The sequence below is a fragment of the Martes martes genome (genome assembly GCF_963455335.1).
Source record: "Martes martes genome assembly, chromosome: 8".
NCBI classification, from domain to species: Eukaryota; Metazoa; Chordata; class Mammalia; order Carnivora; family Mustelidae; genus Martes; species Martes martes.
Window position 1 is genome coordinate 7,232,129 of NC_137895.1, and position 15,372 is coordinate 7,247,500.

At 44.8% G+C, this 15,372-nt stretch overlaps 1 protein-coding gene across 2 annotated transcripts; it reads left to right on the forward strand.

Moving 5' to 3' along the window:
* The first annotated feature begins 5,253 nt into the window (after window positions 1–5,253).
* Window positions 5,254–15,009, forward strand: SNU13 (small nuclear ribonucleoprotein 13). Of its 2 annotated transcripts, none has more exons than XM_080810418.1 (3): window positions 5,254–5,366; window positions 12,838–12,958; window positions 13,771–15,009. In XM_080810418.1, exons 1-3 carry the CDS (start codon window positions 5,364–5,366, stop codon window positions 14,031–14,033), a joined length of 387 nt encoding a protein of 128 aa, XP_080666544.1. In that variant the 5' UTR covers window positions 5,254–5,363; the 3' UTR covers window positions 14,034–15,009. The 2 variants fall into 2 exon arrangements, with proteins under 2 accessions (XP_080666544.1, XP_080666545.1); XM_080810419.1 differs by lacking the exon at window positions 5,254–5,366 and adding an exon at window positions 11,266–11,342.
* Window positions 15,010–15,372: the final 363 nt, after the last annotated feature.

Sequence of the window (15,372 nt, forward strand, 5' to 3'; positions counted from 1 at the left end):
AAAAGTGTTCTGGTGGAAATAAAAGTTGACTGGGTATGGGACTAGCTCCCTTAGACAGAGTGGTCATAGAAGACCTCTCAGAGAAGGTGACATTTGACTGGAAACCTGAATGAAACGATAGGCAAGATGTTAGTGCAAAGGTCCTGAGATCAGAACAAGGTCATGTGTATAAGAACACCAAGGGGCCCTATGCCCAGAATGGAACAGGTAATGAAAAGTGTGCTGGGAGATGGGGTCAGAGAGAAATGTAGGACAGATCATGTTGGGCCTTGGACTTAAGGTTAGGAGTTTGAATTGTTTTCCTGAGTTTGACAGGGAGTGTATCTGTAGGAACTGTTGCAGGGTTTTGAGGGGCAAAGTGGTATGATCTATTTTGAAAAGTTGGTTCTTGCTCATAAGCATGATTTTAAGTCAGGTGCAAAGGAATAGCTACCATATGGCATCATCATACAGGCAAAACTAGTCCATGTTATTAGGAATCAGCATAGTTGTGACTGCACGCTTCTGGGCTGGATGCTGCACATGGATGTATTCAGTTTGTGAAAATTCATTGATCTATACACATGCGCTCTATGTACATGTATTATCCCTGAATTAAAATTTTAAGGGAGAAAGAGAAAGAAAAAGAAAGAAAGAGAAAAGAGAAGAAAAGAAAAGAAAGAGAAAGAAAGAAGATAATCCTGTTGGCTGAGTGGAACATTGTCTGTGCTTAGATGAGAGAGGCCACCAGAACTGCAGAAGACAGTGCTACATACAGTGTAGGGGAGATATGAGGGAGGGTTTGCCCAGGGGGCAGTAGTGAGGTTTCTAGAAGTGATCAGATTTGAGATGTGGTTTGCAAGAAGAGCCCATAGGACTTGTAGATGGATTGAATGTGTGGAATGAGGGAGAGAGACCAGGGTGACTGGTGGGTTTTGGGGTCTGGTGATGCTCTCCCTGACCAGCCTTAAGCTCCTCCTTGTGATTTATCTCTGGTATAGGGCATAGAACAGAGTCCTCATAACAAGTGAATGAGACAGTCTTGGTGCCGAGGGGAGGAGGTGTGTGGGGTCTGCTCACCTTGATGACCTTCCGCGTGCTGGGGTGGGTCCTTGTGACTTGGTGCCAATAGTGCTGGACCTGCCAGATCAGAAAGAGGCAGAGCACAAGCAGGTTGCCACAGCACCGAGGGTCCCTGCAGCTGCGACCCTCAGAGAGCAGGCCCTGCACTGGCTCCCATTCAGGGCCCTGGAATGGCCCCACCACAGCACAGGCTCCCAGCAGTGGCAGCAACATGACGAAGCCTAGGTGAGCAGGTGGTGTTGGGGAGTTGGAGGGCAGGACTGGCGTGGCTGACTCAGCCAGTTTGGGGTGAGGTAGCCCCTGCCTCACAGCACTCCTGTCACTGAGGCTACCTCACAAAGGAGCCTCAGCCTCCGTTCCAGCCCCTGAACCTGGCACCAGAGCTAACATGCCCTTAGTGCAGGTAAGGACAGCGTTGGGGAACTGCCCAGAAGGAATTAAAAGGAAGAATTTGTTTTAGATATCCCATCCTCTGGAGGGAAGAGATTACATTTCTCCCTATGTGATGGGGTGATGTAACTTGCGGTTTGTATGATTTCTTTCTTCCCATCAGATACTTTCATCCATGTGTCCATCTGTCTATCCAATGCCAAACATTTAGTAATGAACACTGTATTGAACATGTGTATTCTTGTTTGAACACCCAGCATTCCTTCCTCTTTGCTCACAGTATTCTGGTTTTCTGTTGGGGGTTACTTTTCCCATCTCAGGATTGGTAGAGGAATAAATCAATGTTGGTAGAGAAATAAATGCTACCCTGAAGACTGTCTTTCGCCCAAAGGTTGTATTCAAAATATTGAATAGTGGAGTAGGAAAGGGCATCAGCCAATTGGATGGGCCAGGCCTTAGCCCTTTAATAGCTGCATTGTAAGTGTTCCTGAGCATCCCAGGAGAGGGGCATCACCTACTTGCCAACCAGTTGGGATGTATTTCTCTATTTTAAGAACCCAGTATCCCACATGATGTATTCTGGCTGAATGTCACCCCAGCATATATCTGATACTCTCTCATAGATCCAGGACAGTCAAGGAATGGAGGTGTGACCTAAGCTTGGCCAATGAGGCTTTCTCTGCCAGGGCTCTAAATATCAAGATCAGAGATTCAAGGTGGGGAAAGGAAGTTGGTGAAAAAAGAGAAAGAAAAGCAGCCATGACAGCTAGGAACTGGCCCGTTTCTATCAGTTAAGACTTGGTATTGGTGGGAGATGCCTTGACACTCACAGCTGGGTCTTGGTATTCTCCTGCTCAACATAAACAATTTCTTAGATTATCAACATCAGACAAAACCACTCTGTGATAATCAAGACGAAAAAACAAGACCACTCTTTAATCCCATTTGAACAAAGATGAAAACATGAACAGTATTGGAACCACAAAAATCACCAAATTCCCCTTCTTCTGGCTAACATGAGTGACTGTTATTTCTTTGCCAATTACAGCTTTAGCCCCACTTTATTCCTTCCACCTTGTAGATAAGATTATTAAGATGCCCAATCATACGGGTACTTGGGTGGCTGAGTTGGTTAAGTGGCCAACTTTTGATTTTGGCTCTGGTCATGATCTCAGGGTCGTGAGATTGAGCACTGCATTGGACACCAAATCCAGCAGAGAGTCTGCTTGAAATTCTCTTCCTCTCTCTCTGCCCCTCCCCCTGCTTGTGCACTCTCTTTCTCGAAAATAAATAAATAAATAAATAAATCTACCTATCTTATAAAAAAAAAAAAAAAGATGCCCAATCACAGAATTATTCACACTGCCTGATGGCGTCTAACCCAGAGCAAACTCCTCAATTTCTTGAACCCTCCCTAAAACCACCTACTACAACACAAATCCTACAGTAAATCCTTCCTAACACCCTCTTGTTGAGAAGGCTTATCATTGCCCACAATGTGCATTCTCCCTTGATGCAATAAGTAATAACATTATAAGGTGTGTTCCTGCTAGTCCTTGGCTGGAGGGCACCGACAGTGGAGTGAGACTGTAGGGCTGCTTCTGCTCTCACAACCAACTCCTGTGGAATCTATGGGCTCCACAACAGAATTTTTCTCAAACTCCTTTTTGGTTTCTTGCCAGCAAAAATCCCTAAGTGAAACAGGCACTGCCTTTGGGCCAGGCATAGTGCTAGCAGATAGGTATCCAAAGTACCCAAGGCATCTACAAGACCTGCTCTCATGGAGCTCTTGGTGTGGTTGGAAAGGTGGGCACTGAATAAAGGCAAGGTTGACAGGTGCTGTAACGGGTAAGGACACAGGACTGTGGATCCACCCAGCAGGGGCAGTTACATGGTCTGGGTGATCAGGGAGGCTTCACTGAAGAGGTGATGAATTGGAGTTAGCTTAGCAAAACAGTGGAGCACATTCCTCTCAACAAAGGTTGATGGACGGGGTTAGAGAAATTGGGGTGTTCTCAGGGTAGAAGAAGAAGGTGGGTAGAGCTGTTATCATTGGGATGCAGGTGGGGACTGGTGGAGAGGAGCCTAGTAAGCCATGAAAAGGACTTGGGTTTTTAAGCACAGAAGTGTGGTAAAGGACAAATTTATAAGACAGATTGATACTGAGCATATGTCGACATTTATGAACTTACTAGCAAGAGAAACAACAAAATCAAAAGTGTGACCTAGCTTTAAGAGAATTTGGAAACTGAGTCATTATATAGTTGGGAAACAATTAGGTGAGATGTGCTGTCTCTTTACTCATAGTACTAAAAACTTCACATCCCCATTAGTCTTTACTGAGGAGACCTGTGATATGATGGTCCTAGATGCCAGGTAAGCCAAGTAACAACTGGAAATTGTTTATAAAGGATATCTAAAAAGCAAATGATAAGGACACATCTATGACTATAAATTGGAATAATGTTTAATTCCCCAATAATGGTGGTTGGTATCTTCCATTAATATGGAAACATAAACAGGATCTGAAAAGTGAGCAGCACAATCCAAACCACAGGTTCTGCTCTTACACAGGAATCATCTTCTTAATTTGGAGACAAATTTTGTTCTTTGACAATTTTTCTAGGATTTGCATGAGGTGAAGTTCAATGGAGCCATTTTTTACGTAATTCATGTTCCGTCCTGGAGGCAGTTCAAACCCATTCTGTTGCCCCGTACCACAACTTGTCTCAGGCAAAGCAGCCAGATGTGGTGGAAGTAATCCGGCACAATAGCCCAAATCCCAAGGCCCAGTTCTGATTCAGCCACTGCCTCACTCTCTAACTGTGGGCAAGTAGCTTCCCTTCTCAGAGCCTTGGTAGCTGTAAAGTGAAGAGATTGCTGCATGATTCCCAAAAGATCCTGCTAGGGCTCTACCTCTAGGTTTCCAAAATGATTAACTGGAACTAGCCTATAATGGTCTAGTTTTGGCTAGATCCAAATAGTCCCAAGATGTGCTTGGCATCATGTAGGAGAGAAATGAGTAAGGGCCCTAAAGACTTCTTGGAGGTGGTGAGGGAGGAGTCTAGCTTTAAATAATGGAGATTTGGAGCAGCATAGAGAAAAGAGCAGTATGCTGGGCAGAAGAAAGTGGGTGTCCTATGACATCTCCAAGCTCAACCTGATGGAAACTCAACCATCACCCCCAAACCTGCTCTTCTTCCTGAATTCCCTACTCAATGGATACCATTTCTGGTGGACTTCACATTTCTCACCAGTATTTTAACAAGGATATCTAAATAGGGGGGTGGCTGGGTGGCTTAGTTGGTTAAGCATCTGCTTTCCACTCAGGCCATGATCCCAGGGTCCTGGATCCAACCCGGATCCAGACCCACTTCAGGAGCAAGGTGCCTGGTTCTCCCTCTCCCCGTTGCTTATGCTCTCTTGCTATCTCTCTCTCTCTCAAATAAATAAAATCTTTAAAAAGAGAAAAAGGATATCTACATATGCAGGAAAACGTTTAGGATTACCCATCTTATCTCCATACCATTCCCTCACCAGTGTAGAGTCAAAAAGATGATTTTAAAAGCACAAGAATGTGCTCAAGGATAAACAGGCAATGGAACGATGACACCATTGAAACCCGTTGGTGTGTGTGCGTGTGTGTACGCAAGTTTAATTCATTGTTCCTGCCAAAGAGTTACAGTATAACGAAAACAAAAATAGCAAATTACAGCCCCTCTCCCAGAACCTACGCGATAATAGGGCGACCTTAGAGGACGAGATCCGCCCGCTTTAGTGGCGTCACTTCCGCTTCCTGCCACTCGCGGCCATTTCCACTCCTCCGGCGCGACTTTCCGGCAGAGGCGCGCGCGCTCCCGCTCTGACGTCGCCTGCGCTCCAAGGGGTGGCGGGACCGCGGAATCGCAGCTATGGTGAGTGCGTGCTCCTGGCGCCGGGGCTGGGAAGCGGGAGACTCTGGGTTCGGGTCACTCACTGGACTGCGAGGGCTTAGAACTTACGCTGTCTAGACAGTACGGTCCGGGGTTAGATCTCCGACGGCCGCGGAGTCCCAGCCTCCCGGCCCCCTAGTTAGAACTCGGCAGTCCCGGGGTCCCCAACAGCCCCGCTCGAGGTTAGAACTCGGGAAGCCTCAGGGTCGCGACTGCTGTGGTCGGGGGTACTTGACAACACTCAGTGCGCGTGGCCGAAAGCGTCGGAGAAGTGGAGGAGTCCTGGCCCAACGTGGGAGAGAGACCTACCCACGTGGGGCAGAGTAGGAAGTAGGGTGAGAAAACGTGGCTCCTTTTTGGCGGGGGAAGGGGGGAATCGCTAAGGATGGTGTGGAACCCGGGATTCGAATCAGTCTGCTCTACACCACTTCCCCATTTGTGATGTTCAGGAGGGGGAGATCTAGGTCTCCGTGGGTCTGCGCCCGCCGCGAGTTACACGTGCCAGGGACTTAGAGGAGGAGCCTTTGGCGCTTGGGGGCTGCGGGAAATGTGGAGTGACCCCGAACCTCGGCCTGGGTTGAGAAAAGGCTTCACTGGGGCGGTCGTCTCCCAAGTCAGAGGTCCTGGTATTACCACGTGCAACTTTTCTAAGCTGTTGGTGATCTCCACGTTTTAATCAACTCCTGTAGCTTGGTAGCTAGTTTTGTTTAGCACTTGGTAAGGAAGGAACAGCTTGCAAAGAGCTTCCACTTCCGTGGTGAGGTTTAATCCTTCCAACGGAGCTTGGATCCCGTGGGCATCTTCCCCCTCGCTTTCTCCCCACCCCCTATTTTGTGAAGCTAGGACGTGGCTGAGGTTAGAACTTGAAACCAACTCATCTTATGCAATTCCATGAAAAGTTTTGATATAGGGTGGTCTCTACCTGAACTTAAGAGAAGTTTCCCTAAACTGTAAAAGGGGGATAACGATGCATGAGCATGTTTTCATGATTAAATGATATAACGCAGGGGCGCTTGGGTGGCTCGGTGCTTTGAACCTTCGACTACTGATTTCTGCTCAGGTACTGATCTCAGGATCTTGGGATAGGCAGCGTGTCTGGCTCCATGCCCAGGGTAGTATCTGTTTGGGATTCTCTCTCTCTGCCCCTCCACTCTGCTCGCGCACTCGTGCTCTCTCTCTCTCAAATAAGAAAACTTTTTTAAAAAAATTAAATGAGATAATGCATGTTAAACAGCTATTCCTAATATTTGGTAGGGTATTAATGAGAATGCAGTGTTTATTGTTAAATCAAAACTTTGCGGGTTATTTTTGGCTCTCTGGTGTACAGGGAGACCAAAGGGATCGTGTTAGGGATGAAAATTAGCTAGCAGTATGATTTTATTCCTTCAGTCCATTTAAATAACCTTCAGAAAAAATTAAAAGGTGAATAAATACACACCAAGCAAATTTCAGTTACTATGTATGAGCTGACCTTTTATTGTTGATTGATGGTTTGGGGGGCTCCTGATTCTTCCCTTTTTATGCATTTAATATTTTGTTAAGAGTTGAGAATCCTAAATTCCGGAGATAGGTTGTTGGAACTGTATTGGAAATACCTGATAGGGATGCCTGAGTAGCTCATTTGGTTAAGCATCTGCCTTCAGCTCAGGTCTTGATTCCAGGGTCCTGGGATCAAGTCCTGCAACCAGCTCCTTACTCTGGCAGGGAGCCTGTTTTCTCCCTCTGCCTGCCACTCCCTCTGCTTGTGCTTTCTTTTTGACAGATAGATCGATCAATCAATTAATCTTAAAAAAATACGTAACAGTTTTTTGAAGTATATTTTTCGGAATGATTTTTTAAGATAATTTTTTTATTTTTTATAAACATATAATGTATTATTAGCCCCAGGGGTACAGGTCTGTGAATCGCCAGGTTTACACACGTCACAGCACTCACCATAGCACATACCCTCCCTAATGTCCATAACCCCTCCACCCTCTCCCTACCCCCCTCCCCCCGGCAACCCTCAGTTTGTTTTGTGAGATTAAGAGTCTCTTATAAAAATATGGAACGCTTCACGAATTTGCATGTCATCCTTGCGCAGGGGCCATGCTAATCTTCTCTGTATCGTTCCAATTTTAGTATATATGCTGCTGAAGCGAGCACTTTTTGGAGTTGAATTAAAGTACTGGATCCTTTATTGTTGATGAACATTAGATTTTGAGAAGTCAAAGACATGTGTTGTAATCTCTCAGGTAGCCACTAAAAGAATACAGATCTAAAAATCCAAACCATGGGGCGCCTGGGTGGCTCAGTGGGTTAAAGTCGCTGCCTTCCGCTCAGGTCATGATCCTAGCATCCTGGGATCGAGCCCCGCATCGGGCTCTCTGCTTGGCAGGGAGCCTGCTTCCTCCCTTCTCTCTCTGCCTGCCTCTCTGCCTACCTGTGATCTGTCTGTCAAATAAATAAATAAAATCTTTTTAAAAAAAAAAATGTCCAAACCAGTAAATGGAATAGTAGTGTGAAAAATAATAAACCCAAAGGAAGGAAAGAAAAAGAAACATATCAATCGGAACAAATAGAAGGCACAAAAGAAGTATTTGAACCGAACATATCAGTACTTATATAAATATAGAAAGAGACCAAGTGCTCCAGTAAGACACATTAAAGTAAAAAGAATGGTAAATGTTTGCCAAGTTAAAAGGTGTGGCGTAGCCTCTGTAAACATATAGAATAGGGGTTTAAGGTGAAAGGCAGGGACACCTGGGTGGCTCAGTTGGTTAAGCATCTGCCTTCGGCTCAGGTCAAGATCATGGGGTTCTGGGATCAGGCCCAGCGCCTGGGATTGGTGAGGTATCTGTTTCCCTCTCCTTCCCCTGCTGATGCTTGCTTGCTCTCTCCCTCTTCCTCTCTTTCAAGTAAATTTAAAAAAAAAATTTTTTTTTAAGATTTTATTTATTTATTTGATAGAGATCACAAGTAGGCAGAGAGGCAGGCAGAGAGAGGAGGAAGCAGGCTCCCTGCTGAGCGGAGAGCCCGATGCAGGGCTCGATCCCAGGACCCTGAGATCATGACCTGAGCTGAAGGCAGAGGCTTTAACCCACTGAGCCACCCAGGCGCCCCTAAAAATTTTTTTTTTAAGATTTTATTTATTTATTTGACAGAGAGAGAGAGAGGGAACACAAGCAGGGGAGTGGGAGAGGGAGAAGGAGGCTTCCCTCTGAGTAAGGAGCCCAATGAGGGCTGGACCATGACCTGAGTTGAAGGCAGACATCTAATGACTGAGACACCCAGGCGCCCCAAGTAAATAAAATTCTTAAAGAAAAAAAAGCATCTGTGAAGATAAAGTGGCTTAAAAAATAAAGTGTGGGGGCGCCTGGGTGGCTCAGTGGGTTAAAGCCTCTGCCTTCGGCTCGGGTCATGATCCCAGGGTCCTGGGATCGAGCCCCCCGGCGGGCTCTCTGCTCAGCGGGGAGCCTGCTTCCCTTCCTCTCTCTCTGCTTGCCTCTCTGCCTACTTGTGATCTCTCTGTCAAATAAATAAAAATCTTAAAAAATAAATAAAGTGAATAAAAATGACATAATTACAAGAAGAAATAGATAAAAATGCAATTATATAGCATTTAAGTATATGAATGATAGATGGTAAAGCCAGAACATCAGTATGATAATAGAGGATTTGAACAACACCATCAATAAACTCAATCTAGTGGTCATAGTGAATCTAAAGAATAAAATTGTAATGGAAATTTGAAAACAACTTACAAAGAATGAGAATACCACACACCAGAGCATGTAGGAATTAGCTAAAATATTACCTGAAACTTAAAATGCTTAAGTTGGAGGGAAAGGAACTGTAAAAGGTAGGAAAAGAATAAAAGGACAAAATACAAAACAAAAGCAGAAATTATTGAAAAAGCAAATAGATCCAATTGTTACTGGGAAGACAGAATCAGAAGATTTTCTTTGAAAAGTCCCCTCAGGTGAGGTTAATCCAGAAAATAAGCACAAGGGGAGCCTGGGTGGCTCAGTGGGTTAAAGCCTCTGCCTTCGGCTCAGGTCATGATCTCAGGATCCTGGGATCGAGCCCCACATCGGGCTCTCTGCTCAGCAGGGAGCCTGCTTCCCCCTCTCTCTCTGCCTCCCTCTCTGCCTACCTGTGATCTCTGCCAGTCAAATAAATAAATAAAATCTTTTAAAAAAAGAAAGAAAAGAAGCACAAGAGGTGTAAGTATGCGGTAGCGAACATGAAGGAGACATAATCTACAGATATTAAAAAGGATATTATGAACACTTTGATACATATAAATATAGAAACTGAGATGAAGTGAATAAATGCCTGAAAAAATTGTATCAAAAACCAATTTAGGGGCGCTGGGATGGCTCAGTGGGTTAAAGCCTCAGCTCAGGTCATGATCCCAGGGTCCTGGGATTGAGCCCCACATCGGACTCTCTGCTCAGCAGGGAACCTGCTTCCTCTGCCTGCCTCTGTCTACTTGTGATCTCTGTCAAATAAATAAATAAAATCTTAAAAAAAACAAAACAATTTAAGTAGAAATAAAACTTAAGGGGTGCCTCAGTCCGTTAAGTATCTGCCTTCAGCCCAGGTCTTGATCCCAGGATCCTGGGATTGAGCCCCACATTGGGCTCCCTGCTCAGCATGGAATCCTTCCTCTCCCTCTCCCACCCCCCCTACTTGTACGCACTCTCTCACTTCTCTCTGTCAAATAAATAATAAAATCTTTTATACATAAATAAACTCAAAATAAAACTGAAGAGTAAAGAAACATTTAAAGTTTTTTTCATGCAGAAAAATCCTATATCTAGTTTTGAAAACAGCTTTATTGAGGTAATTTATGTACTATAAAAAGTTCATCATCTGTTTGAAGTGTATATTCAGTGGTTTTTCATATACTGACAGAGTTGTGCAACCATTGCTGTAGAATTTTAGAACATTTTTATCATTCCTCCCCACCAAGAAACCTTAAGTCCATTAGCTAATGGATATAAAATAAAATAAGAAAGCCTATTTAAGTTGGTTTTATCTCAGGAATGCAACATTGGTTTAACATTAGAAAAACTCAAAAAATTAAAGGAAAAAAGGCTTTTTCATCTGCGTCAGCTCAGCACAAAAAATAATCTGATAGAATTTAACACCAATTCGTTTAACAAAGAAGAAATTCTTTTTAAAAAATTTTTTATTTAAATTCAGTTATCCAACTGATAGTACATCATTAGTTTCAGAGACATTCTTAATACAGTAGGAAATAAAGGGAATTTTTTTCTTAATAAAGTAAATTTTCTTAGCCTGAAATATCTAGGAGTAAATCTAAAAGATGTTAAGCCTTCTGGGAAAATCGTAAAGCCTTATTGAAAGGTGCTGAGTTAGGGTGCCTGGGTGGCTCAGTCGTTAAGCGTCTGCCATCCGCTCAGGTTATGATCCCAGAGTCCTGGGATCGAGCCCCAAATGGAGCTCCCTGCTCTGCAGGGAGCCTGCTTCTCTCCCTTTCCCACTCCCCTGCTTGTTTCCTCTCTCACTGCCAAATAAATAAAATCTTTTAAAAAAAAAAAAAAAAAGAGGGAGGGAGGAAAGGAAAGGTAGGTACTGAGTATATATAAAGTGATTGACAGATTGTGCATCCTAAAAGTTTTACCGCAATTGGGATTATAGCAAATCTACAAATCAGATTATCCCAGCAGATTTTTATGGGCCTTGAGAAGCTGATTCTAGAGTGTATGGAGAACACCGGACCAGTTATAAGACCTTTTCCCCACATCTTCCGGGATCTCCAACCCTCACTCAGTACCACTTCATCCTCGGACCACTGCAGTGGTTTAGGGACCCGGCGTTTTGGTGCAGTCTCGCTCTTAATGTCACTTCCGCTGACGTCATCCCTACATCACTTCCGGCTTCCCTGCGGGTGGGTCATTTCTGTGTCCTTGCGGTATCGAGCAGGAGACCACCGAGACGGACGCGATGGTGAGTGTTCCCACCGGGCCGTCACCCATGGGGTCACCACCTAGAACTGCGGTGCCGCGTGCCGCGTGTCGCGTGCCGCGGTCCAGCCTCCAGAACCAGGGTTAGACCGGACCGCCGGGGCGAACCGCTTGTTGCTCGTGATGATAGCGTGGAGTGCTGCCGAATTTTATGTGCAAAATAGTTGTAAAAAGACTCCTAGGGAAAACAAATGAGAAATTCATGAAAATTGTTAAGCTCGAGAGGTAGGGGTGAGGAGGAAGGAATGGTATAAGCAGCCCCCCAGTTCGTTCCGTACGTGGGTTATTTTGAAGCAAAGCCAATGACGTAGCGTTTTATTCATGGATTTTAAAGTATGTGTAGTAAGTTTTAGCAACTGCAACGCCATTATAATTCCCCTGAATTTAATAATTCCGTAACAGTAAATATCTAATATTAGAATCAAAGGCTTGATCAGATTTTTTTCTTCTCATTTGTATTCCCCCCCCCCCCGCCCCCCGCAAGATTACCTGAACATAGATATTTCGTTCTTCAAGGGGGGTACTGATCACATGGCATCTTACGATGTTGGTGGCTGTTAATCAGTGTCTGGATCCATTAATTTATGTCTGAGTTAATTACCTGGTGAATATGGGTTGCAGGATGGTGGGATTTGATTGAATCAGTCCTTCTTTATTAGGTGGAATAATGATACAAGAGAATGTTGGCTTCTATTTGTTACCCTGTGATACAGTCTGTGTAGGAAAGGTGGGAATAATATATGCTTTACCGTTTACCAGTTTTCAGAACACTTTTAGCTCACTAACATAGCTTTTACTTTGAAAACATGTAGGTATTTTACAGATTTGAAAAGTAAGATCTTAGTTCTTTAAGCAAGCTGAATACAAAGGAACCCAATTTGTATATCAGATTGATAACCACAGGGAAAAAATGGAATAACTTGAATATAATACTGTCTGTATGGATGAATATATATAATATAGACGGCCCTAGTCAGATATATTCTAAGAACAAAAGGAAATTTCAACCTTGGTGAGCTTGTTGGTAGAGGTACCAACCATTTTGTTGGCACCAGCCATTTTGTATGTATTAACAGGTCAGATAAAGGAGAGAAGATGTTTTGGAAACCAGGATTCTTAGGACAGAGGAAGGTTTGAATATTGAATGGGGAATGGAGAGAGAAAATTCTGTGCTACATTTGTATAAATTATACTTTCATTTTGATTCAGTAAATATGTATGACTCAAGTGGATACTGAACCAAGAGAACCTATTTGTAATCCATTTGCTTTAATATTACCAAGGAAAAGAGAGGCACATAAAAGTATATAAGCTTTAGTGTACATCATTGGACTGGGTAATTGCTAAAATTTTTTCAAGCTAATCATTGTCTCTCTCAGTTGTTAACTGAAGTGTTTTGTGACTTGTCTGGAACAACTTCTGGTTCAGTTTAACTGATGCTTTAATGACTTCCCCCACCCCCAATTCGCATCCCACAGACTGAGGCTGATGTGAATCCGAAGGCCTACCCCCTCGCAGACGCCCACCTTACCAAGAAACTACTGGACCTTGTTCAGCAATCATGTAACTACAAGCAGCTTCGGAAAGGAGCCAATGAAGGTAAGGCAGCTGGAGAATGCTTCAGGTAGAGTGATAAAGACCCTGTCTCTGGCTTAGATTTCCAGTTTGGAAAGAGGGCTGGATACTCCTAATTGGAACCAGTGGAAGGACTTAAGAGCAGCATTTTGGCAGTAGATGCTAAAAGTTAATGGACTAAGAACTATTTTAGTTCCACCAGTTGGTAACATTTTGCAGCATTTACCTTCTGATGAGTAGGAGAGTCAGGATTTGGACATGGCCATTGTGACTCCAGACTCTCTGGTCTCATCAGTACTCCAGCATTAACAAAAACTGTGCCCTAGCACTGGGCTGCAGTGGTTAAACAATGCTGTGGGGTGCTGATTTTGCTTGGTAAGTTGCATGTGGTGTGAGCTTTCCAGAAATATTGCTCATGACAAACTGGGATGGTAAAACCCTGGATCCTTCCTTGATCGCAGAGCGTGAGAAGTGCTGTACTACAGAGCTTGTGTGAGAGCTGTTCTTGTCTACCAGGCAAGAGATGGTGGTGGCTTGGGCAAGTGTGGTAGCCAAGGAGAGGAGAAAAGTGGTCTGTCTCAGGATGTGTGTTCACAGAACTGATGGGTTTAATGTAGGGTTTGAGAAAGGCATGGAGGATGGCTAATTGATGCTTAAATCCCTTATCACTTCCCAGGGCCGCTACAGGACACACAGAATTGCTTGTGCCTAGGGATTTTTGCCCAGTTTTCTTGCACCTGTGTTTCTTTTTCTTGGAAATTGCTTTGTTATAGCTTTCGTGCCCACCCCCCACACCCCCTCAATCATTTACTGACCTCCTGTCCTCCTCTCCTCAGCTACCAAAACCCTCAACAGAGGCATCTCTGAGTTCATCGTGATGGCTGCAGACGCTGAGCCCCTGGAGATCATCCTGCACCTTCCGCTACTGTGTGAGGATAAGAACGTGCCCTACGTGTTTGTGCGCTCCAAGCAGGCCCTGGGGCGGGCCTGCGGGGTGTCCAGGCCTGTCATCGCCTGTTCTGTCACCATCAAAGAAGGCTCCCAGCTGAAGCAGCAGATCCAGTCCATTCAGCAGTCCATCGAAAGGCTCTTAGTCTAAACCCCTGGCCTCTGCCCCACTCCTCACTGAATCCTCCCCCTGGGGTTGTGTATCATACTGTCTGCGTCCGCGTGTGGTTTCTCCAACTCCCTTCTCATTGTATTCTAGTACTAAATCTGGGGTCTGCATTTTTGTATTATTTTTGTTTTGTTTTATAGGTTGTTTTTCATATATTAATCCCTCACCTCACCCCCGGTCTCTCATTCTACTCTCTCTGCCGTCCCGTCCTCTCTTTTGAAAAATGAACTAATGCCGAAAACGGGCGGAAACAGAGTGATGACACCATTCAAAGGCAGGGAAGAGCCAGGATAGAGATCTGGTTCCAACATTCAGGCGCTAACTTCCTGTTGTGTGTAGGGCATGATGGATGTACACACCATTCACTTTGTATCCCTTGTGCCTGGAGTACGGAATCATTCCATATGTGTTTGCCCTCGGGGAGTTATGTATCATTTGGGGAGAAAGCATGTACTCCGTGAGGTTCTTAGGTGTATGTCCAAGAGTCATTTGCCAGTATACCCCTGCTGTCTGCTTTGGTCACGTGATGTTACTCCCCTTCTTCCCCAACTCCCAGCCATGCCCCGGAGGGTGGCGGGGCAGCAGCATACCAAAGAGATGTGCTGCAGAGTTCCAGAGGCTGCCTGGGCCAGGTAGACATGAGGCAGCTGACCTCGGTCTTGAAGGAGTCCAGAGGGGCTAGAAAAAAGAGGGTCAGCTGATGCTGGAATGAAGAAGTCTGGGCAAGTCACAGAGACCTGACTGGAAGCTACAGCAGACGTTGGAATCAAGGAAACATCCTCTCTGGTGAATGGAGATGTCTGCAGCGGACACTTGGTACCAGCTCTGAGAGCCCTGACTCCGGTTTCCTGCCACGACGTAGGTCAGATGTATGTATTCTTTACCACTTCAGAAGGACAGTGCTAGCGTGTCATTCTTGTGGGCATCCTAATAAAGAAGTATATTCATATTCCAATTTAAAGATAAGTGTGAGTCTTGGTATGTATCCAGCTAATGCCTGAACAAAGGACTGCTTAGCATCATCAGAATGGTCACGGCTTCGTAAACTTTGTACCAAGAAGGTGTGGAAAAGCCAGCATCTCGGTTGATCTCTAGTCGCTCCAAGTGTCTTGTACAGACTTGGTCACTGAGGTGCTGCTCTCAGGCTACAAAGGGTTTCTCAGCCACAGCACCGCTGACGTTTTGGAGCTGGAGAATTCTTCAAGATAGGGGGCTGCCCTGTCTGCTGAACTTTCAGCAGCATCTCTGGCCTTTACCCACCAGCAGTCAGGACCAGTCTCCCACCTCTAAGACAGTGTCAGATGTCCCCCGGTGGCAAAGT